Genomic DNA, 26,763 nt, shown 5'->3' on the forward strand with positions numbered 1-26,763 from the left:
AAAACAATGCCTATACGAAATGTAATAATAGATTCCTCAATATGAATGAAGTACAATTCACTACAAATAGTCCTAATTATCACAGCAAAATCAGCTGCAATACATAACTCCAAACTATGCTAATACATTTGCAATACTTTAAAAGTGCATACCGTATTTTCCGGACCATAGGGCGCACCGGATTATAAGGCGCACTGCCGATGAGCGGGTCTAGTCAGGTCTATTTTCATACAAAAGATTATAAGGCGCATCATATTATTATTATTGTTTTCTAAATTGAAAACACTTCCTTGTGGTCTCCATAACATGTAATGGTGGTTCTTTGGTCAAAATGTTGCATAGATTATGTTTTACAGATCATCTTCAAGCCGCTTTGTGGGCGGTCCTATTTATGTGGCTCACCTTCGGCAGCGTCTTTTCTCCGTCATCTTTGTTGTAGCGGTGTAGCGTGCAAGGACGGGAGTGGAAGAAGTGTCAAAAGATGGCGCTAACTGTTTTATTGACATTCAGACTTTACTTTTAAATCAATAATGGAGCAGCATCTCCTCATCCGGAAACAACAACACCCGCAAAAACCACCCGACCGGAACTCTCTAATAACTAAAGTTCCTTGGGTAAATAATGTAAACTCACTACACCGGTATGTTTTAGTGCTTTCATGGCGAGTTTACTGACAGATATAAGTAAGGACTTTACACTACTTTATATTAGAAATGGCAATAGTGGAGAATGAACGTCCCATAACAAGAAGATAGAGAAAAAGAAGAAGAAGCTTATTGACTACAGTGTCGGCACGGACTATAAAGGCGGACTTGCGCAAATTTTCAGGACTTATGCAGATCCCAAATACAGATGGTAAAAAAAGTTGGTTTTGCATAATGTTGCGAAAAAAAATGCCAGATTATGTCTTACCTTATACACACACCATAATAATACTCGTATGTTGAAGCACAGTACAACCCATCAAGCGGTGCGGCTTCATAGCTTACCAAAGTCGTACTAAAACATTTTGACAGATTTTTGAGCGCCGTGTGTAATGCTCTATATTTTCAATGGAACATATCAAATGTTGGTTTTGTTTACTTGAGTCATATTGCAGTGTACACGTATCTCTTATGTGTGACTGCCATCTACTGGTCACACTTATCATTTCACCATGTACCAAAAAATATATATTTTCGAGGTCGGTAAGCACAAACAAAATGATTCCGTATGTTAGGCGCACCGGGTTATAAGGCGCACTGTCGAGTTTTGAGAAAATGAAAGGATTTTAAGAGCGCCTTTATAGTCCGAAAAATAGGGTACACTCATTTTAAACAGAAATTGATCATTGATAAACAATTGTGGCAAAGCTAGACTACCGTTACAATGGTGTTTGCTTATTAGTACTACATGCAAGACTGTGTATATATATATGTATATATACATGCAGCTGAGATAGGCTCCAGCACCCCCCGCGATCGCGAAAGGGACAAGCGGTAGAAAATGGATGGATATATATATATATATATATATATAGCCTGGCCCCCGGCCACATTTTTTTAACCCAATGCGGCCCCCGGGTCAAAAGGTTTGGGGACCCCTGGTATAGACAATTTCTACTATTTATAGTGGCGGTGGACAGTCGCAAATGTAGTTATTTACTCGCACAATATCACCTTCAAGCACTTGTTGCAGGTGGCTTAGTCCGCATCTTTTGAAGTGACGTACAATACAACCAAACTTTTCAGCCTAAGCATTTTGCCGACGTTGGAACAGGATTGCCCAAAGTTTTTGCCTTTCAGGGCCCCAAGTAAAAATGTGCTGATGGGTCACGGGGCAAACACAGTGGTTTTAAACGTACAGCAACACATCAAGTTTAACACCATCACAACAGGTAATACGGCGTTAACTATACCTAATTTCTGCCTCATTTCAGTGCTGCTAAATTATTTGTAACTATTAATTTTGGCAGCTACTAAGTTTTTCCCACTTTGGTTACTACCATATATCGTCCTTACTGCTGTTGAAACCCTCTGCATTTAATAGATTAACACTGCATTATTATCCTTTTGAACAGACGGATTCAAGCCAAGGAGGAGCATTGTGTTTGCCAGCTGGAGTGCTGGAGAATATGGGAGCGTTGGCGCCACCGAGTGGCTGGAGGTGGGTGTTGCAGACGGAAATTTTTCAAAGAGTCACTGCTTGTTAAACTTAGACTTAGACTTAGACAAACTTTAATGATCCACAAGGGAAATTGTTCCACACAGTAGCTCAGTTACAAAGGATGGAAAAGATAATGCAGGTATAAAGTAGACTATAAATGTACCGTAGTAGCAATATAAAATATACATATTATATATACAGTATATGATATGTACTGATATATTATATTTTTATATATAATATATAAGAATTACAATGTAATATGGTTGCGGTAGAGCTCGGTTGGTAGAGCGGCCGTGCCAGCAACTTGAGGGTTCCATGTTCGATTCCCGCTTTTGCCATCCTAGTCACTGCCGTTGTGTCCTTGGGCAAGGCACTTTACCCACCTGCTCCCAGTGCCACCCACACTGGTTTAAATATAACTTAGATATTGGGTTTCACTATGTAAAAGCGCTTTGAGTCACTAGAGAAAAGCGCTATATAAATATAATTCACTTCACTTCACATATGTAGCAGCACAAGTTTGTACTTAAACATATAAAATAGCTTTTGATGTTGAATTTTGAAAAAAATATATGTAAAAATAAGTGCACACATTGTATGTTTCAGGTTGAATAAAATTATAATTCACTCTTGTAATTGTTTCAAACAAGGTATTTATTTTCATCTTTTACTTTCACATGTTTCGATAATTGAGCTTTTTTTCTTTCTTTCTCAGATTTAGACTTTTAGCTGAGCTCTCTGTCATGATTCAACACCCCCTTACTTTTGATAGAATAGAATAGAATAGAATAGAATAGAATGGACTTTATTGTCATTATATTTGCATATAACAAGATTAAGGACTCCAATTTAAGGTGCGGTAGTGGGAACAAATATGGGGTAAAAAATAAATAAATAATAAAATAAAATAAATTACACAACAGGCAATAAAGAAAAAAACTAACAATTGAAATAAACAGACTACTATCCAATAAAAATAATAAGCAATCCTGTACAATATACAAAACACTATAGAAATACAAAATACTGCACAATATACAGAACAAGACAAGAGTACCGGAGTAAAGACAAGAGTACCGGAGTAATGAAGGCACATGTTCCATGTGAAATTCGGAGCAAAAGTCTTAAATCTGAAAAAAAAAAAAAAGGATTTAAAACTATAAAAAAATATATATCTGAAACCAACATTGAAACTGAAAAAAATATTTGAATCTGAAAAAAATAGAAGCTCAAATAATAAAGTATATGAAAATGAAAATAATTTATTTAAAAAAAATTACCAAATTGAATCGTAATTATATTGAACTAAAACTAAATAAAAACAACTAATAAACTAATTAAAAAAAACAACTTAATTGTGTATTCACATTTTTATTTTGAATACACTTTTTTTTCCTCTGTACAATTTAACATTAAAACTTGATAATTCAGTTTCAGAGTTTATTACAACTTTTGGACCCATCCATCCATCCATTTTTCTACCGCTTGTCCCTTACGGGAAAAAATTCGGAGGCACACCACCAGCAGAAATCATTAAAAAACGAAACACAGTTGACAGTAAAAAGTTTAAAAGTCAATTGTTGGGTATGACTTTAAAGCATAACCAAGCGTGCATCAATGTTGCTCTTGTCTCAAAGTAGGTGTACTGTCACCACCTGTCACATCACGCCCTGACTTATTTTTAATTTTTTGCTGTTTTCCTGTGTGTAGTGTTTTAGTTCTTGTCTTGCGCTCCTAATTTGGTGGCTTTTTCTCTTTTTTTGGTGTTTTCCTGTAGCAGTTTCATGTCTTCCTTGACCGCTATTCCCCACACCTGCTTTGTTTTAGCAATCAAGAATATTTCAGTTGTTTTTAGCCTTCTTTGTGGGGACATTGTTGATTGTCATGTCATGTTCGGATGTACTTTGTGGACGCCGTCTTTGCTCCACAGTACCGTATTTTCCGCACTATAAGGCGCACCGGATTATTAGCCGCACCTTCTATGAATTACATATTTCATAATTTTGTCCACCAATAAGCCGCCCCGGACTAAAAGCCGCGCCTACGCTGCGCTAAAGTGAATGTCAAAAAAACGCTGCGCTAAAGTGAATGTCAAAAAAACAGTCAGATAGTTCAGTCAAACTTTAATAATATATTGAAAACCAGCGTTCTAACAACTCTGTCCCAAAATGTACGCAAATGTGCAATCACAAACATAGTAAAATTCAAAATGGTGTAGAGCAATAAATAGCAACATAATGTTGCTCGAACGTTAATGTCACAACACACAAAATAAACATAGCGCTCACCTTCTGAAGTTATTCTTCATTCGTAAATCCTTCGAATTCTTCGTCTTCGGTGTCCGAATTGAAAAGTTGCGCAAGCGTGGTATCCAAAATGGCCGGTTCCGTCTCGTAGAAGTCATCGGGAGTCAGTGTCGCTGTTGTTCTGTGAATCCTGCCTTCCGGAAAGCTCGGACCACAGTTGTGACCGAAATATCTGCCCAAGCATTTACGATCCACTGGCAAATGTTGGCGTATGTCGTCCGAGGCTGTCTGCCCGTCTTAGTGAAGGTGTGTTCGCCTTCGGAGCTGTGTGAAAAAAGCCACCCGGCCTCTTCGCGTAAACTTCCCTTAACCACTCGCTCATCTTTTCTTCATCCATCCATCCCTTCGAGTTAGCTTTTATGATGACGCCGGCTGGAAAGGTCTCTTTTGGCAAGGTCTTCCTTTTGAATATCACCATGAGTGGAAGTTAGCATGGCAAGCTAGAACCACAGTGAAGGATGACTTCTCATTCCCTGTGGAGCGAATATTCACCGTACGTGCTCCCGTTCCACAGTGCGGTTCAGTTGCTGTGAAATACGGTAGTAATCCGTGTGCGGATGGAGAGATTGCGTCTTTTTATGAACCGGATCGTTTAGTAGGAGCCATTTTGTGGTCTTTACAGATGTAAACAGGAAATGAAACGTACGGTGATATCCGCGCGTTTTTTCTTCTTCTTCCGGGGGCGGGTGAAGCGCTTCCTGTTCTATGGGGGCGGGTGAAGCGCTTCCTGTTCTATGGGGGCGGGTGCTTTCCTTGGCGGTTGCTTGCGTAGAAGAAGAAGCGCTTCCTGTTCTACCGGGAAAAAAGATGGCGGCTGTTTACCGAAGTTGCGAGATCGAAACTTTATGAAAATTAATCGTAATAAAGCGCACCGGGTTATAAGGCGCACTGTTAGCTTTTGAGAAAATGTGTGGTTTTTAGGTGCGCCTTATAGTGCGGAAAATACGGTAAGTCTTTGCTGTCGTCCAGCATTCTGTTTTTGTTTACTTTGTAGCCAGTTCAGTTTTAGTTTTCTTCTGCATAGCCTTCCCTAAGCTTCAATGCCTTTTCTTAGGGGCACTCACCTTTTATTTATTTTTTGGTTTAAGCATTGGATACCTTTTTACCTGCACGCTGCCTCCCGCTGTTCCCGACATCTACAAAGCAATTAGCTACCGGCTGCCACCTACTGATATGGAAGAGTATTACACGGTTACTCTGCCGAGCTCCAGACAGCACCGACACTCAACAACAACACATAATGTGCAGACTATAATTACTGGTTTGCAAAAAATATTTTTAACCCAATTAAGTGAAACTAGATGATCTCCCACGGCATACTGGTTGAAAAACACTGCCTTACGGGGTCGCGGGGGGTGCTGGAGCCTATCCCAGCTGCATTCGGGCGGAAGGCGGGGTACACCCTGGACAAGTCGCCACCTCATCACAGGGGCCACCACAGATAGACAGACAACATTCACACTCACATTCACACAATAGGGCCAATTTAGTGTTGCCAATCAACCTATCCCCAGGTGCATGATTATGCCTAATTTATGAAATTCTGCATTTTAAACATTTGTGTCTATTTCTCATGTTCAGGGCTATCTGTCTTCTCTCAGCATGAAGGCCTTCTCTTACATCAACCTTGATGGCATTGTAACAGGTACCTACTGTCATGAGCACATGTTCCTTTCCTGCAAAGCTTTAATGTGACTTTTTGTTAACTCCAGGTCACAGTGGCTTTAAAGTATCGGCAAGTCCTATGATGTACACTTTGATTGAACACACTCTCAGAGAGGTAGATTAATAACAGCGATAGAAGTTCTCAGGATTGCTTAATACAAATAAAACCTGTCTGCTATTTTAGGTGAGCCTTCAGAATAAGGCCGTGCCCCTTATTTCTCAATTTGGAAAGAACAACTGGAAAACTAATGTGTAAGTTAATGTTTTATGACGTGTGCTATCACAATACGATGTGCAATATGTCAGATTACTTTGTCCACACTGAGACATCTGCATGTTTTTTTTTTTTTTAGGCTGGAACCCATGCAGATGGATAACGCTGCATATCCCTTCATTGCCTTCTCTGGCATTCCATCTGTGTCGTTTAGGTTCACATCAGGTCATCTAGTAAGTCAGTTCCTCATGCTTTCGCATATTCAGTGTTTACCACACATTAATTCAGTCCGCTACAAATCGGTTTGGCATCGTAACTCCGCCTACTAAAGCGCAGCTCATTTGCACCTGGTCTGCCAGAGAATAAGAAGACATAGCAGAAGGAATTGGTGTTGCCAATTTAGCGACGTCGTCGCCATACTTAACGAATATTCAGACCCCAGTTCTCCCGTCCAAAAGCAGAACCTAGTAACTCACTTCTAGCTGATTTTGATAAAACAAACGAAAACCAATCTATTTTATATTAAAGTCCCATCCATTCACAGAGATTTGATTTCTGCTTTGTTGATGTTAATTGGTATCCGCAATTCCAGCCTGCAATTTTCGTTCAGAATGTCCCTAAAATTTGGCGGGAAAATGAGTTACTGGGTTTTGTCATAGTAATTCACGGAAGGCATCAAAAATATTACAAAGGTAAATCCTAGTATAGTGAAAAATACACTGATTTATTTTTTCAAGATGTTTGTAGAACATAAAACGAACGTGTCACTCTATGGGAACTACAATGTTGCATTTCGACTGAACCATATATCCACATTTGCGTGCACAAATGACAGGAGCGTCAGCATTTTATCAGGTTAAGCCAATTCGCCGCTTTGTCACTACACTGTTTATCTTACGGACCCTGCCAAGTCACTGACATCTCGGTCAGGAATATCCAACCAGAAGAGCCTCTTTGCAGGAGGAGCAACGCGCAACAATTTAACTATTCCCTCCTTCTTTGATGGCGGAATGCCACGTGGTTCTGTCCGTCTGGGGGGAAATTCCGCTGTGACATCGAATTTCGAAGTCAAGAAATCAACTTCAGTGTAATGGTCAGCGAAGTCCACTTTGTACTGCATGGTGCGCCTTCCTTTAGTGAATTTTACTTCACGTACATTCCCCAACAGCGGCATCGTTGTTTTCTTTCCACTGCGAGCACGTTGTTTGCCGCTGAATTCAAAGAACTCACGATGTTCCATGACAAGGGGTTTGATGGTTCTTGATGCTGTCTTACAAAGATCTACAAAGTCATCAAACGTATAGATGTTTTCTTGACCTTTCATTTTCTTGCCGATTGAGCCATGGATTGAATCTGCTCTCATGAACGTGTGTCCTTTCTCCAGATATTTTATCCCATTCTGCGCAAAATACGGGATTGATATCACTCACCTTACATTTTCCAGGGCTAGAGCCACTAATCTTTTTCCTCTGCTCCAAGACATACTTCCGAATAAAACAAGTAAGTAGCTGGACCAAATAATCTTCGTCTGACAACCTCAATCAGTGAATATGCTGCTGGGCGCCGCCATCTTGCCACATGACTACAGCGTACAATCCGATTGGTCCTTTGAGATACTAGGTTTTTCTGTTGTATCTACGCAGTTATGTGGTAGTTGCTAGGTCCTGCCATGCGCGTAACAGCTTACTTACGGAACAAATTACAATATCGCATACACTAATGTAAAGCATATCACCTAGTAACTCCAAAATTATTATCAGCTCAGTTTTGACCAAAATTGAGTTACTGGGTTTTGCCTTTGGACGGGAGAGTTGATACAAACCCTGTTTCCATATGAGTTGGGAAATTGTGTTAGATGTAAATATAAACGGAAAACAATGATTTGCAAATCCTTTTCAACCTATATTCAATTTAATGCACTACAAAGACAACATATTTGATGTTCAAACTCATAAAACTTTATTTTTTTTTTGCAAATAATAATTAACTTAGAATTTCATGGCTGCAACACGTGCCAAAGTAGTTGGGAAAGGGCATGTTCACCACTGTGTTACATGACCTTTCCTTTTAACAACACTCAGTAAACGTTTGGGGACTGAGGAGACACATTTTTTAAGCTTCTCAGGTGGAATTCTTTCCCATTCTTGCTTGATGTACAGCTTAAGTTGTTCAACAGTCCGGGGGTCTCCGTTGTGGTATTTTAGACTTCATAATGCGCACACATTTTCAATGGGAGACAGGTCTGGACTACAGGCAGGCCAGTCTAGTACCCGCACTCTTTTACTATGAAGCCACGTTGATGTAATATGTGGCTTGGCAATGTCTTGCTGAAATAAGCAGGGGCGTCCATGGTAACGTTGCTTGGATGGCAACATATGTTGCTCCAAAACCTGTATGTACCTTTCAGCATTAATGGCGCCTTCACAGATGTGTAAGTTACCCATGTCTTGGGCACTAATGCACCCCCATACCATCACAGATGCTGGCTTTTCAACTTTGCGCCTATAACAATCCGGATGGTTCTTTTCCTCTTTGGTCCAGAGGACACGATGTCCACAGTTTCCAAAAACAATTTGAAATGTGGACTCGTCAGACCACAGAACACTTTTCCGCTTTGTATCAGTCCATCTTAGATGGGCTCAGGCCCAGCGAAGCCGACAACGTTTCTGGGTGTTGTTGATAAACGGTTTTCGCCTTGCATAGGAGAGTTTTAACTTGCACTTACAGATGTGCGACCAACTGTAGTTACTGATATTGGGTTTCTGAAGTGTTCCTGAGCCCATGTGGTGATATCCTTTACACACTGACGTCACTTGTTGATGCAGTGAGAGATCGAAGGTCACAGGCTTAGCTGCTTACGTGCAGTGATTTCTCCAGATTCTTTGAACCCTTTGATGATATTACGGACCGTAGATGGCGAAATCCCTAAATTCCTTGGAATAGCTGGTTGAGAAAGGTTTTTCTTAAACTGTTCAACAATTTGCTCACACATTTGTTGGCAAAGTGGTGACCCTTGTCCCATCCTTGTTTGTGAATGACTGAGCATTTCATGGAATCTACTTTTATACCCAATCATGGCACCCACCTGTTCCCAATTTGCCTGTTCACCTGTGGGATGTTCCAAATAAGTGTTTGATGAGCATTCCTCAATTTTATCAGTATTTATTGCCACCTTTCCCAACTTCTTGGTCACGTGTTGCTGGCATCAAATTCTAAAGTTAATGATTATTTGCAAAAACAAAAATGTTTATCAGTTAGAACATCAAATATGTTGTCTTTGTAGCATATTCAACTGAAAATGGGTCGAAAATGATTTGCAAATCATTGTATTCCGTTTATATTTACATCTAACAAAATTTCCCAACTCATATGGAAACGGGGTTTGTACTATAGGTGTATTGGTAAATGTATGTATGTTCTTTTTAATGTACAGAGCCTTTGGTTCGGTAAAGAGGCATGCTGAATACCCATGCTGGTACGCATTAGGAGTGAAAGACGAATCAGACTCCTAATGGGATCGTCCATAGTGGACTATTTTAATACACCCCACTAATAACTAATAAGAACATAACAATTTGTCTTTAGATATAAGCAGTGTTGGGTTAGTTACTGAAAACCAGTAACTAGTTACAGCTACTAGTTACCTTGACGGCTTTCGTCTGTTCACTGGGAACTCGGAGAACGGAAAGTTTTTTGATAATTTACATACAATTTTTTGGACAATAACTGAATACATTTACATATGCATAAAAATGTGTTTTCTTTTGTATTATTTTTTTAATGAATTAAGTAATGTTTATTTCCAAAACACAATATAGAATGTGAGATTAAAGTTAAGTTAAAGTACCAATGATTGTCACACACACACGAGGTGTGGCGAAATTATATAACACGATAATGCATACATTTATCATTTGTTTTCAAAATGGTTACAAAAAAGTGGGACCCCAAAAATTTACCATGGGACCCCATTTTTATGACTTGATGGGACCTTTTTGAAAATTCCTAGCGCCAACACTGATGGGAGTATTGGTGCGTGCAAAACAGCAGCAGGTGGCTGTGGCCTGCGTGCTGGTTCTAATACTAATCAAATATAATCCCGGGGGGCCATAGGGGCCTTGACTTTGACACATAGGCAATAGAATGTAGTAGAAACTAAACTAGACTTAGACTTTGACTTCCTTTTATTGTCATTCAAATTTGAACTTTACAGTACAGATAAAAACAACATTTTGTTGCATTAAGCTCATGGTAGTGCAGAATAAAAGAGCAATAAGGTGCAGATATAAATAAATAGATTACTGTACAGATAAATATATTGCACTTTTGCATATGCATCCCCGTTTATGGATGTATGTTATATTGTCTTTATATTCCGGGGAGTTAATCCGTTTTTGGGGGGAATTGAGGAGATTATTATTATGATGCGTTCAAGGGTCTTATGGCCTGAGGGAAGAAGCTGTTACATAACCTGGAGGTTCTGCTACGGAGGCTGCGGAACCTCTTTCTATAGTCCAGCAGTGAAAACAGTTCTTGGCGGGGGTGGGAGGATTGTCTCTGCCGATTTTCTGAGCCCTGGTCAGGCAGCGGCTTTTTGCGATTTCCTGGATAGGAGGAAGAGGAGCCCTGATGATCTTTTCCGCCGTCCTCACCGCTCTCTGCAGAGACTTCCAGTCTGACTTGATGGAAGTAATGTAATTATAACGTACAGCATTTAACTTGGGGAGCGGGCTTCTCCGGCATCTTCTTCCAGCATGCTCCTCCATCAAACACACCATCAGCGGCAATATTTTCATGGATAAATGTCCGGCCATTTAGCATACTTGCCAACCTTGAGACCTCCGATTTCGGGAGGGGGGCGTGGTCGGGGTAGAAGGGGGCGTGATCGGGGGCGTGGCTAAAAGGGGAGGAGTATATTTACAGCTAGAATTCACCAAGTCAAGTATTTCATATATATATATATATATATATATATATATATATATATATATATATATATATATATATATATATATTTTATTATATGTGTATATATATATATATATATATATACATACGCATATATATATATATATATTAATTTTATTATATATATATGTATATATATATATATGTATATATATATATATATATATATATATATATATATATATATATATATATATATATATATATATATATATATATAAAATAAATACTTGAATTTCAGAGTTCATTTATTTAGACATATACACACACATAACACTAGATGGCAGTATTGTCCTGTTAAAGAGTGTCACAACATTGCTGTTTACGGCAAACAAACTGCTTTACGGTATACAAAAACGTGACTGCTGTTGTTGTGTGTTGTTACCGCGCTGGGAGGAAGTTAATGAAACTGCCTAACAATAAACCCACATAAGGAACCAAGAACTCGCTCTCCATCATTCTACAGTTATAACGTGATTGGGCAGGTATGCTGGTTATATTGTGGGTCCATGAGGACTCAGGTCGTCATGGACCTGAGTCCGCCTGAATTTCGGGAGATTTTCGGGAGAAAATTTGTCCCGGGAGGTTTTCGGGAGAGGCGCTGAATTTCGGGAGTCTCCCGGAAAATCCGGGAGGGTTGGCAAGTATGCATTTAGGTGTTATTTTAACGTCGTTGGCGACCAGTGTTGGGATTAACGCCGTTAGTTTTGGCGGTAACTAGTAATCTAACGCGTTATTTTTTATATTCAGTAACTCAGTTACCGTTACTACATGATGCGTTACTGCGTTATTTTACGTTATTTTTTATGTAGTATCGGCTAGAAACAGAAGATCTGAGTGTGTTTTATTGCAGCGCTGCGGTGGAAAAGAAAAGGCGTGCTTTGTGTGGGTGGGGCTCCCAGACCGTAGTTGAGGGGCGCAGGGGAGACGTTCCTCCAGGGCCTATGTACGTCTTCGGGGCTAACAATCTTCACTTTACCCGGAAGTGGGTCTTTACAGCTGAGGGTGAATGACGAGGCCGGCGGTTTGTTGCAATTTTGTGACTTTATTGGACGCAGCCATCCACCAAGCTAGATCACCTGCACTCACTCACTGTCGCCGTTCCCTCACCTCTCTCGCCCACTCACTCACTGACGTCACTCACCTCACATGCTGTCATATCTTAAAGGGCCACACACACACACACACACACACACACACACACACACACACACACACACACACACACACACACACATACGCTACTCTCATAACAACTAACAAGACATCATGGTGAAGCCAGAAGTCAAGTTTCTTAACATGGAGACATTCTCAATACTTTTCTTTTGTCGACCACAAAGAAAATAACATTTTAGTTAAATGTAAGTTGTGTCTTGGATCAAAGATCCTATCTACTTAAAGTTAAAGTGCCATTATGTTGCAGCTATTTAAAATAGTTTTGTCAATTTGTTCTGGCCTGAAACAAATTGGCCCTTTGAAACATATATTTGTCTTTGTGTGTTGTATGTAGACCACATTGCTTTCTGAGTTCAGTGATGCAAATGCATGTCAAGTTGATCAACAGATTGTATTATTCTCCAGTGCAATAACAGTACTGAAATGAAGGCTAAAAGGGCAATAATAGGAGCCTTAAAAAAAAAGAAGTAACTAAATAGTTACTTTTCACAATAACGCATTACTTTTGGGTGTAAGTAACTGAGTTAGTAACTTTTGAAATAAAGTAACTAGTAACTGTAACTAGTTACTGGTTTTCAGTAACTAACCCAACACTGTTGGCGACCCGCTCTGTCATGTTTTTGATCATTGTCTCTCTTTATTTTAATGAATATCATCCACTTCCTCTTCTCAGCATTTGTCCTTCACACTCATTTTTCTTCCTTTTTTGGAAAAAACAAAGTCGTGTCCGTCTTTAGCTATAAGCTAATGCTAGCGAGTAGGACCAGATATTTTTGGGTGGATCTTATGGGGTTGACTGGGACATTTGCCTGCACTTTCAAGCATAAAAAAAATAAAATCAAGGGGCAGCTCTTATCTCAAAACACACTTAACCTCTAAAGGCCTTAGTCGCCACATGCGTGGACAGCACCTTTTCAGCTCTTATTTCCAGAATTGTGTACACTACTGAATTGGGGTCTTATGGCCACTTATGTGGACACTTATACTGCCATCTGGTGGTGTCAGAAGAGTATAACATACAATGGAATTTGGAGAAAAAAAAGTGTAAAAATACAAATTAGCATGTCACTACACATGAAGTACACGTTTGTGTACTTATGGGCTAAGTACATCATATTAAAAGATGATTTTTAGTTTTTATTGTAATTAGGGTCCAATAAGCCCAAATAGCCATCCCAGATCCCACCTCACTCCTACCCACTTCTCCAAAGTGGGCTGGCTCAGGGTGGAGGACAGAGTAAAACATACTTGCCAACCCTCCCGAATTTTCCAGGAGACTCCCGAAATTCAGCGCCTCTCCCGAAAACCTCCCGGGACAAATATTCTCCCGAAAATCTCCCGATTTTCAGCCGTAGCTGGAAGCCACGCCCACTCCAGCTCCATGCGGACCTGAGTGAGGACAGCCTTTTTTCATGACGGGAGGACAACAGGGTGACAAGAATTAAATCATTCAGATAGAGATAAATTGTATTATTATGTTTATCTTACCTAAAAATAAATATATTTATTAATTAAAAAAAAAAACTAAATACATTTTTACTATATTTTGCTAAAACATCAAAATTAATTGTATTTTTATTTGTATTTTTTCCTGACTCCTTACTACATCCAGCCATAGAATAATACATTAAAATAAAAATATTTGAAATAATTGATTTTAAATTATCATAATAATTCATTTAAAATAACCATATTTAATTATTAAAATAATTGCTTGTTTATCAACAACTTTAGCATTTTATTCATTACATTTTGAAACGCTCAGAAGCCAAGTTATGTTATATTCCTTAATATTTATTTATGCAAGTTTGAAGTATCAATTATCTAAACACAGTTTTGTTTGCATATTTTCAGGATGTAGATATCTATATCTATATATATGTATGAAATACTTGACTTGCTGAATTCTAGCTATCAATATACTCCTCCCCTCTTAACCACGCCCTCAACCACGCCCCGCCCCGCCCCCGACCACGCCCCCCACCTCCCGAAATTGGAGGTCTCAAGGTTGGCAAGTATGGAGTAAAACAACTTGCACTGAGCCTAGTCTATAAAATCCGCTACACCTCCCTGATACCGAAGTACATGTCAAACTACTTCCTTAACGTAAATGACCGCCATAACCACAACACCAGGGGGAGCTCCACTAACCACGTTAAACCCAGATTCCGATCTAACAAAGGTCTTAACTCATTCTCCTTCTATGCCACATCAATGTGGAATGCACTCCCAACAGGTATAAAAGAAAGGGCATCTCTATCCTCCTTCAAAACTGCAATAAAAGTACACCTCCAGGCAACTTCAACCCTAAACTAACACCCTCCCCGGATTGTTAATAATCAAATGTAAACAATCAAATGTAGATACTTTTCTTATGCCTTCTGATCTCTCTCTCTCTCTCTCTCTCTCTCTCTCTCTCTCTCTCTCTCCATGTCCCCTACTTGCTGTACATATCCTACCAAGTCAGACCTACACTGTTCCAATATCCATTTCTCTGTTCTCAATTGTTGATGACTGATGATAACAACCAAACCTAACCCCTCCCCCACACCCTGAATTGTAAATAATGTAAATAATTCAATTTATACACCCTGATGATTATCTTCTGTGATGACTGTATTATGATGATAGTATACATGATAGTACTGTATATATCTGTATCATGAATCAATTTAGTAGTATAAGTGGACCCCGACTTACCTAAACAAGTTGAAAAACTTATTCGGGTGTTACCATTTAGTGGTCAATTGTACGGAATATGTACTTCACTGTGCAACCTACTAATAAAAGTCTCAATCAATCAATCAATCAATAGCAAAGAAAAATAAAAAAAAAGCATGTAAACAAACAGCTTGGGCCTTAATAGGGTAAGTTGAGGTACCACTAAAAATGTTTTTTGGTCATGGTCTATTATGAAAATTAGGAAACCCCCCGACCCCACCACCACAAACAGAGTGTGTTTCTGTGGGAAACACTGTTATCTGTAGCATATCTCAAACCTAGCCTGGCAAATTGTTCTTGCTTATTACGGTATGTACTGTATCTTCCACCTCCTTCCTAGGACTATCCATACTTTGGCACGTTACTGGACACCCAAGAAAAGCTGATTGCCGCCACGTCCAACCAGCATCTACAGCTGGCTGAAGCCGCTACCAAGTTTGCGGGCCACATGGCACTGAGGCTGGTCCACGACCACCTGCTGCCCATGGACCTATTAAAGTACGAGAAGGTTATTCGCTCTCAAGTCATTCAGATCAACGAGAAAGTGGATACTCTTAGGAGGGTAGGTGATTTTTTTAAATGTTTTTGTTTCGTGGAGTTCCAGCATTTTTCTGTCACATCCGTGACTTGGTAACAACAGAATCGACCTCTGCGTCCCACAGATGCAGCCGAATCTCATCCCCATGTCCATGCAGTGGTTGTACTCGGCCGCCGGCGCCTACAGCCGAGCTGCCCGTAACCTGATGACCGATATTCAAAACAGCGACCTGGGGGACGTGGAGATGTGCCGCATCTACAACGACCGCATCATGTCGGTAAGTCTCGACTGAGCTTTGGGTTTGAACAAACCCTTAAAGTTCTAAATCCTGCACTGCAAAAAGTCAGTTTTCAAAAACAAGAAAAAAAAAATACAAAAATTAGGGGTATTTTATTTGAACTAAGCAAAATTATCTGCCAATTGAACAAGAAAATTTGGCTTGTCAAGACTTTCCAAAACAAGTAAAATTAGCTAACCTCAATGAACCCAAAAATACCTTAAAATAAGTATATTCTCACTAATAATAACTGTACTACTATATGAGTACGTATTTTCCATTGTTTCATTGAAAATAAAACAGCAAAGTCCATTTGGCTGTCATCTGTTTTAATATGAGACACAAATGTGTCAAAGTCATGATTTATTTGATTTTTTTCATGCTTGAAATAAGAAATTATTACTTTAAAAAAGTAGTTTTATACTTGTGAGTGTTGATGACACAGCTTTGCAACACTTGATATTCTAGTTTCAAGCATGTTTTACTCAATATAGGTCATCAAATCTCAGCAACAAGCTGTAATATCTTACTGAGATCATTTAGGACCAAAACCCTTAAAACAAGTAAAAGACTAACATAAAATCTGCTTAGTGAGAAGAATTATCTTATCAGACAGAAAATAAGCAAATATCACCCTTATTTGAGATATTTAATCTTACTTATATTTCAGTTTTTGCAGTGTGGAGTATCATTGTTGATGATGTTTGGGCATTGTGTGTAACGTTGCAGTGGCCCAAAAAGGGTTTTTTGCTACGGTATCTATCACACCACATACTTACTGTAGAGCTCAAATGCCAGATTTTTTTGTCTTTACATGCAGGGGTTTGTAACAGCTAAAAAAAAAACTCTCCGGATTTACACTGCAAAAAGTCAGTGTTCAAAAACAAGAAAAAAAATTACAAAAATTAGGGGTATTTTATTTGAACTAAGCAAAATTATCTGCCAATTGAACCAAGAAAATTTGGCTTGTTAAGACTTTCCAAAACAAGTAAAATTAGCTAACCTCAATGAACCCAAAAATACCTTAAAATAAGTTTATTCTCACTAATAATAACTGTACTACTATATGAGTACGTATTTTCTATTGTTTCATTGAAAATAACACAGCAAAGTCCATTTGGCTGTCATCTGTTTTAATATGAGACACAAATGTGTCAAAGTCATGATTTATTTTATTTTTTTTCATGCTTGAAATAAGAAATTATTACTTTAAAAAAGTAGTTTTATACTTGTGAGTGTTGATGACACAGCTTTGCAACACTTGATATTCTAGTTTCAAGCATGTTTTACTCAATATAGGTCATCAAATCTCAGCAACAAGCTGTAATATCTTACTGAGATCATTTAGGACCAAAACCCTTAAAACAAGTAAAAGACTAACATAAAATCTGCTTAGTGAGAAGAATTATCTTATCAGACAGAAAATAAGCAAATATCACCCTTATTTGAGATATTTAATCTTACTTAGATTTCAGTTTTTGCAGTGTGGAGTATCATTGTTGATGATGTTTGGGCATTGTGTGTAATGTTGCAGTGGCCCAAAAAGGGTTTTTTGCTATGGTATCTATCACACCACATACTTACTGTAGAGCTCAAATGCCAGATTTTTTTGTAGAGCTCAAATGCCAGATTTTTTTGTCTTTACATGCAGGGGTTTGTAACAGCTAAAAAAAACCTCTCCGGATTTACACTGCAAAAAGTCAGTGTTCAAAAACAAGAAAAAAAAATACAAAAATTAGGGGTATTTTATTTGAACTAAGCAAAATGATCTGCCAATAGAACAATAAAATTTGGCTTGTCAAGACTTTCCAAAACAAGTAAAATTAGCTAACTTCAATGAACCCAAAAATAACTTAAAATAAGTACATTCTCACTAATAACAAGTGCACTTTTCTTGGTAGAAAAAAAACAAAAACCTTTTTGCTCAATATGTTGAAAAATATTCTTAAATTAAGTAAATGCTAGTGCCATTATCTTGACATAATGATATGCGCTCGGCATTCCTTCTTTCTTTCTTTAGTTTATTTTGAACATGAACACACTTACAGCATGATACATCACACAATTTCATATCATTTCATTTTACATCATGCCCGAAAAGGAGTAGGAAGAAGCAAAGCTTATTTAATCCTACCACTTTCCCACTTCAGAGCGTTTACAAATATATAGAATCATTTACTGACCTTTTTATATAATAAAATAACATCTATGAATTAGTATACACAACAGTTTTGTAAAATTTAATATATTAATTCAGTCATTATTTACATAGTGAGATGAAGAATATCTTATTTTCAATAAGGTTGGAAGTATTTCTCATAATTCTTCTTCTTTGTACTTTGTAAGCACTATTATTTTGAACAACCTCTTGAACTGGATCATATGAGTACCATTTTTAACTTCTTTACTTATTAATCCATTCCATAATTTAATTCCACATACTGATATGCTAAAAGTTCTAAGTGTTGTACGTGCATATACATGTTTTAAATTATTTTTTCCTCTAAGGTTATATTTCTCCTCTTTAGTTGAGAATAATTGTTGTACATTCTTTGGTAGCAGGTTATAGTTTGCTTTGTACATCATTTTAGATGTTTGCAATTTTACCAAATCACCGAACTTTAATATTTTTGACTCAATAAATAAAGGGTTTGTATGTTTGTTTATTACTTATAATTACTTAATTATAAGTAATTACATTTACTTATACTAAAACTAATTTATTGTTCTTAATGGAAATTCAACAAGGAAACCGCTTATTACTCTCGGGGTCTCCTAGCCGCTCAGGCAAATCATATGGTCTAAAAATGCATTTTTCCATTGACAACATGACATCATCGCATCAAGTGCGTACTCTTTCAGTCAATTAGTGCTCATATATACAGCCCGGAACCCCGGCCAAAACGTTTTTAATTGTAATTTTGAAGAATTTATCTGAATGTGCATGAACTATTTCTGTTCAAAATTGTTAGAAATGTCACATGTTAAATGTTTAAATATTAACTGTCAGTTTACTGTACTGTGCCAACTGTTCTACTATATGAGTATGTATTTTCTATTGTTTCACTGAAAATAAAACAGCAAAGTCCATTTGGCTGTCATCTGTTTTAATTATGAGACACAATAGTATCAAAATCATGATTTTTTTTTTTCATGCTTGAAATAAGAAATTATTACTTTAAAAAAAGTAGTTTTATACTTGTGAGTGTTGATGACACAGCTTTGCAACACTTGATATTCTAGTTTCAAGCATGTTTTACTCAATATTGGTCATCAAATCTCAGCAACAAGCTGTAATATCTTACTGAGATCATTTAGGACCAAAACCCTTAAAACAAGTAAATCACTAACATAAAATCTGCTTAGTGAGAAGAATTATCTTATCAGACAGAAAATGAGCAAATATCACCCTTATTTGAGATATTTAATCTTACTTAGATTTCAGTTTTTGCAGTGTGAGTTTTTTTTTAGCTGTTACAAACAAACCCCTGCATGTAAAGACAAAAAAATCCGGCATTTGAGCTCTACAGTAAGTACGTGGTGTGATACCATAGCAAAAAAACCTTTGCCTTGTTTTTAATAGGTAGATTTAATATTTTGGGGCCACTGCAACATTACACACAATCCCCAAACATCATCCACAATGATACTCCATACTGCAAAAACTGATTGATTAAATATCTCAAATAAAGGTGATATTTGCTTATTTTCTGTCTGATGATCATTCTCCTCACTAAGCAGATTTTATGTTAGAGTGTTTTACTTGTTTTAAGGGTTTTGGTCCTAAATGATCTCAGTAAGATATTACAGCTTGTTGCCGAGATTTGATGACCTATATTGAGTACAACATGCTTGAAACTAGAATATCAACTGTTGCAAAGCTGTGTCATCAACACTCACAAGTATAAAACTACTTTTTTAAAGTAATCATTTCTTATTTCAAGCATGAAAAAAAAATCATGATTTTGATTCAACTGTGTCTCATAATTAAAACAGATGACAGCCAAACGAACTTTGCTGTTTTATTTTCAATGAAACAAGAGAAATACGTACTCATATAGTAGTACAGTTGGTACAGTACAGTAAACTGACAGATAATATTGACGAATTACTTTAAAAAAATAAAATAAAAACATTTTTTAGGCCATCTCTATGCTTACTTGGTGCACGTATGTGTCATACGTCAGCAACCAAAAAGGAGGTTTTGTAACCGGCAAGCTGTTTTGTTAAGATGTTGTTATTATTATTATTATACCAAATATCTGAGTTATTGTGTAGAAATATGGGGAAATAACTACAAAAGTACACTTCATTCATTAACCGTGTTACAAAAAAGATCAGTTAGAATAATACATAATGTTGAATATAGAGAACATGCAAACCCTTTATTTATTGAATCGAAAATACTGAAATTTCACGACATAGTGAATTTGCAAACAGCTAAAATTATACACAAAGCAAACTATAACCTGCTACCCAAAAATATACAACAATTCTTCTCAAAAAAAGAGTAGAAATATAATCTTAGAGAAAATGTGATTTAAAACATTTGTATGCACGTACAACACTTAAGACCTTCAGTATATCAGTATGTGGAATTAAATGATGGAATGGATTAAACAAAGCAATCAAACAATGTACTAATATGATCCACTTCAAGAAACTCTTCAAACTTAAAGTGTTTACAAAGTACAAAGAATAAGAACCATTCTGAATTTATTTCATCCATCCATTCATTTTCAAAATAATCTTACTCATCTCACCATATGAAATGTAACTTACTTCACCGAGTATTATTTATTTATGTATTTTTATTGTGATTACTTATGGAGTATATTGTGAATAAATTGAGAACAGGAAGTGAACAAAAGTTTTAGCAACTGTTATGTATAAGAAAAGGGGTAGGATTAAATAAGCTCTGCTTCTTCCTACTCCTTTTCGAACATGTTGAAAAGAGGAACTGGAAATTGTGATGTATCATGTTGTATGCATGCATGTTCCAAATAAACTCAAACTCAAGTATTACATTGCAAAAATAAGTTTGAATCGAGTATCGATTATGAATCAAATCCTCACCCCAAGAATCTGAATCGAATGGCGAGGTGCCCAAAGATTCACTCCAATAACAATTGAATATTTGTATATATATATATCAAGGTTTAAAACGCATGAAATTTCATGTATTTTTTTCTGTCAAAATACAAACCCCGTTTCCATATGAGTTGGGAAATTGTGTTAGATGTAAATATAAACGGAATACAATGATTTGCAAATCATTTTCAACCCATATTAAGTTGAATATGCTACAAAGACAACATATTTGATGTTCAAACTGATAAACATTTTTTTTTTTTGCAAATAATCATTAACTTTAGAATTTGATGCCAGCAACACATGACAAAGAAGTTGGGAAAGGTGGCAATAAATACTGATAAAGTTGAGGAATGCTCATCAAACACTTATTTGGAACATCCCACAGGTGAACAGGCAAATTGGGAACAGGTGGGTGCCATGATTGGGTATAAAAATGCTCAGTCATTCACAAACAAGGATGGGGCGAGGGTCACCACTTTGTCAACAAATGCGTGAGCAAATTGTTGAACAGTTTAAGAAAAACCTTTCTCAACCAGCTATTGCAAGGAATTTAGGGATTTCACCATCTACGGTCCGTAATATCATCAAAGGGTTCAGAGAATCTGGAGAAATCACTGCACGTAAGCGGCTAAGCCCGTGACCTTCGATCCCTCAGGCTGTACTGCATCAACAAGCGACATCAGTGTGTAAAGGATATCACCACATGGGCTCAGGAACACTTCAGAAACCCACTGTCAGTAACTACAGTTGGTCGCTACATCTGTAAGTGCAAGTTAAAACTCTCATATGCAAGGCGATAACCGTTTATCAACAACACCCAGAAACGCCGTCGGCTTCGCTGGGCCTGGGCTCATCTAAGATGGACTGATACAAAGTGGAAAAGTATTCTGTGGTCTGACGAGTCCACATTTCACATTGTTTTTGGAAACTGTGGACGTCGTGTCCTCCGTACCAAAGAGGAAAAGAACCATCCGGATTGTTATAGGCGCAAAGTGTAAAAGCCAGCATCTGTGATGGTATGGGGGTGTATTAGTGTCCAAGACATGGGTAACTTACACATCTGTGAAGGCACCATTAATGCTGAAAGGTACATACAGGTTTTGGAGCAACATATGTTGCCATCCAAGCAACGTTACCATGGACGCCCCTGCGTATTTCAGCAAGACAATGCCAAGCCACGTGTTACATCAACGTGGCTTCATAGTAAAAGAGTGCGGGTACTAGACTGGCCTGCCTGTAGTCCAGACCTGTCTCCCATTGAAAATGTGTGGCGCATTATGAAGCCTAAAATACCACAACGGAGACCCCCGGACTGTTGAACAACTCATGCTGTACATCAAGCAAGAATGGGAAAGAATTCCACCTGAGTGTTGTTAAAAGGAAAGGCCATGTAACACAGTGGTGAACATGCCCTTTCCCAACTACTTTGGCACGTGTTGCAGCCATGAAATTCTAAGTTAATTATTATTTGCAAAAAAAAAAAAGGTTTATGAGTTTGAACATCAAATATGTTGTCTTTGTAGTGCATTCAATTGTATATGGGTTGAAAAGGATTTGCAAATCATTGTATTCCGTTTATATTTACATCTGACACAATTTCCCAACTCATATGGAAACGGGGTTTGTATATATATATATACATATATAAATAGAAAAGACCACAAGACAATCTTATAGGACTAAGACACTCAGGCGTTTGCTTTCTTTGGTCAGAAGAGGGGAAAAAAAATACATAAACATCTCCATTGTCTTCATATGTGTGGGAGAAGAAAATACATTTAAAAATCGCATCCTGTCTTCCTGCTCTGTCTTTAGGTGGAGAGGAACTTCCTGTCGGCGTACGTGTCTGCCAAAGAAAGTCCTTTCCGCCACATTCTGCTGGGCTCTGGTCCGCACACACTCAAAGGGCTGTCCTGTCACCTGGACGCCCTAAGGACTGACCGCCCGCAGGAGACCATAGATGAGTTCCGTAACCAGTTTGCCTTAGCAACCTGGACAATTCAGGGCTGTGCCAAGGCACTGGCAGGGGACATCTGGCCGTATGATAACGACATGTAAAAAAAAATTTTTTTTAAATGACAGTCCTGACTGCGGAAATAAATATATGAAGTATACTAATACTCAGTCCCTTCAGGATGTTGCGATGGCGCCAATTCACGCCAATTCAGCCAATCCCTGCAACTTTTTCCAACGTCCACGTGTATGTTAGCTAATCAACGTCATCTTGGCCGATCAAATTTGTCAACCGTCTAATCAAAACGTGTCATTTTGTTTCTTGTGCAGAGCGAGCAGAAACTAACAAGGTGTAAAAAGTCTTTATTGATAACTCCACACAAAAATGTCATCAGACCTACTTTTATAATCTCTCAACGTCTCTCATTTTAACAACAAAAACTATAGATCACTCTTAAAATGTTCCCAAATGCTTTTTAACCTGCGTCGGAACATAAATGAACGTTAAAGACGGATAAACACCTTTTTAAGCATAAAACATACACGGATAATTTCCTCCTGTATTTATAATGAATTATTTATATTACTAATATTGATTATTTAAAACAGTACAGTCATTTCTCATTGAGCTCTGAGTAGGGATGATGTTTGAGTTTGAGCCCATTATCGAATCCTCTTATCGAACCCATTCCTTATCGATTCTCTTATCGAATCCAGATAGGTTGTTGTATATGGAAAAAAAAAACACAATATTTGGTTTAACAAAAGCTCACTTTTATTTTATAAGAAAAAAAAAGAAAAAAAAATATTGACTGTTACCCCCCTAAAAAAAAAAAAAAAAATATTGACTGTTGTTACCCAAAGTATATTAAGTGGGATTTTTCAGAAAAACAAATATATACAGTAACACAAAAACAACCTGTCTCTGTGATCACTATAGGTGTATAAATAATAATATAGTGTTAAATAAAATCAGTCCCTTGGGCACAAAACTGAAAATAATACAGCTCTCCAAAAAGTTCACTTCTACTGCTATTGGAACATATGACACTAAGAACGCCACAGTCATCAATCAACAATTCTTCTTCCAAAAAATTAGCATGTTGCGTTTTTTTTTTAGCTCAGTCATTAGACTGAGCTACGTCATTTCCTGTGATGTCCCAAAGGGCATTTCCTGTGAGACGGGATTCGAATAAAAAAACAACTCTTTTTCTTTACCATAGTGGCCTCGATAATGGGAACCGGTTCTCAAAAAGGGATTCGAGTCCATGGAATCGGTTCTTTTCTTATCGAACAACCGGGAGAACCGGTTTCGAACATCATCCCTAGCTCTGAGTGTACTTTTACTGCCATCTAGTGTCTACTTTTAGGTCTGCGTGGTATAAAACAAGTAAAACGGGTTCTTAACCATTTTGACTTTGGGGCCTATCTTTTCCACTACACTCAAATGTTAACACCGAAAATTTATTTTTATAGGATAGGATAGGACTTTATTGTCATTGCACAGGTACAACGAATATTATCATATTCAATAATCATATAATCAAAGATATAAAACCTAAGATAATTATTTATTTAACACATAAACATTAGGCTTAGGTCAGGCGGACTAGAAAAATAAGTACTACTAAAAAAAAATGGCATAAGAAAGGACTCGTAAATATAACTAAGAAACAATACAATTATGTTATGCTAAAATAAACTAAATAATCAATAAATATGTTTAACTAAACTGTCAATAAAATGAAAGTGCAAATGAAAGTACAGCTTCACCACTTTAATCATATTTTTTGCGCTTAACCTCTTAAGGCCCAAGCTATTTGGGCTTATTGGACACTAATTTGAATAAAAACTAGGAATCATCTTTTGATATGATGTACTTAGTCCATAAGTACACAAATGTGTACTTCATGTTTAGTGACATGCTAATTCTTATTTTTACACTTTTTTTTCTCCAAATTCCATCGTATGTTATACTCTTCTGACACCACCAGATGGCAGTATAAGTGTCCACTTAAGTGGCCATAAGACCCCAATTCAGTAGTGTACACAATTTTGGAAATAAGAGCTAAAAGGTGCCGCCCACGCATGTGGCCAACGAAGCCTTTAGAGGCTTTAAGAAACTTCTCGTCTTTATCGCCAAACTTCTTCTGTTTGTTTGATATTGTCATTACTGCCACGTGTGGTGGAAAAGGGTATTACAACTAAGTCAATACAGCTGAGAAACACATTTTTTGGTGGACCTCTTGGTGCCTTACTATTGATTTTCAATTTTTTTGTCGTAAGGAATACTTAAAATAGTGATTTTCAATTCTTAAAAGCACGAGTTGGTTCAATCTTATTAGAAAAGTGTCAAAACATAGCAACTTTTGCCGCAACGATGAAAAAACTAACGTACACAAAAAGCCTGCAAAATGCTGGAGGGACTGAATCATAATAATAATAATACTACAATTAATTACACATACCAGGTGACATGACCCTTTAATTAAAGACGGCACCTTTTCACCTTAGCAATTTATTCAGTATTTTCAGAAATGTTCTGTTCTGCCGTTTCGTCCATGTGGTACTTACTAATTAACCCCAATTGGTGCTATTACAGTTTACTTGCAAGTACTGCAAAATCCAATCACGAAAATGCCAACACAAATGGGCATTGTTGCAAAACCTGGCAATTTGCTTGAATAACGATTGTTAAGCACAAATAATGATATAATACAAAACCCAAAACCAGTGAAGTTGGCACGTTGTGTAAATAGTAAATAAAAACAGAATACAATGATTTGCAAATCATTTTCAACTTATATTCAATTGAATAGACTGCAAAGACAAGATAATTAATGTTCAAACTTAGAAACTACTTTTTTTTGTTGCAAATAATCATTAACTTAGAATTTAATGGCAGCAACACATTGCAAAAAAGTTGGCACAAGGGCATTTTTACCACTGTGTTACATGGCCTTTCCTTTTAACAACACTCAGTAAACGTTTGGGAACTGAGGAGACCCATTTTTAAAGTGGAATTCTTTCCCATTCTTGCTTGATGTACAGCTTCAGTTGTTCAACAGTCCAGGGGTCTCCGTTGTGGTATTTCAGGCTTCGTAATGCGCCACACATTTTCAATGGGAGACAAGTCTGGACTACAGGCAGGCCAGTCTAGTACCCGCACTCTTTTACTACAAAGCCACGCTGTTGTAACACATGGCTTGGCATTGTCTTGCTGAAATAAGCAGGGGCGTCCATGATAACGTTGCTTGGATGGCAACATATGTTGCTCCAAAACCTGTATGTACCTTTCAGCATTAATGGCGCCTTCACAGATGTGTAAGTTACCCATGTCTTGGGCACTAATACACCCCCATACCATCACAGATGCTGGCTTTTCAACTTTGCGCCTATAACAATCCGGATGGTTCTTTTCCTCTTTGGTCCGGAGGACACGACGTCCACAGTTTCCAAAAACAATTTGAAATGTGGACTCGTCAGACCACATTTCACTTTTCCACTTTGTATCAGTCCATCTTAGATGAGCTCGGGCCTAGCGAAGCCGGCGGCGTTTCTGGGTGTTGTTGATAAATGGCTTATTATTTGCATAGTAGAGTTTTAACGTGCACTTATGGATGTAGCAACAAACTGTAGTTACTGACAGTGGTTTTCTGAAGTGTTCCTGAGCCCATGTGGTGATATCCTTTACACACGGATG

General features: G+C 37.6%; 1 protein-coding gene across 1 annotated transcript in view; it reads left to right on the forward strand.

Moving 5' to 3' along the window:
- Positions 1–24,099, forward strand: part of LOC133580478 (transferrin receptor protein 1-like) — an 87,152-nt gene extending 63,053 nt beyond the window's left edge. The window contains exons 11-18 of the mRNA XM_061934792.1: positions 2,060–2,145; positions 6,036–6,099; positions 6,167–6,234; positions 6,304–6,371; positions 6,473–6,566; positions 15,539–15,760; positions 15,861–16,013; positions 22,923–24,099. Coding sequence (XP_061790776.1) covers positions 2,060–2,145; positions 6,036–6,099; positions 6,167–6,234; positions 6,304–6,371; positions 6,473–6,566; positions 15,539–15,760; positions 15,861–16,013; positions 22,923–23,165 — 998 coding nt within the window. The 3' untranslated portion in view covers positions 23,166–24,099. The remainder of the gene's footprint in view (positions 1–2,059; positions 2,146–6,035; positions 6,100–6,166; positions 6,235–6,303; positions 6,372–6,472; positions 6,567–15,538; positions 15,761–15,860; positions 16,014–22,922) is intronic.
- The last annotated feature ends 2,664 nt before the right edge of the window (positions 24,100–26,763 follow it).

This window comes from Nerophis lumbriciformis, linkage group LG03 (genome assembly GCF_033978685.3).
Source record: "Nerophis lumbriciformis linkage group LG03, RoL_Nlum_v2.1, whole genome shotgun sequence".
NCBI lineage: Eukaryota > Metazoa > Chordata > Actinopteri > Syngnathiformes > Syngnathidae > Nerophis > Nerophis lumbriciformis.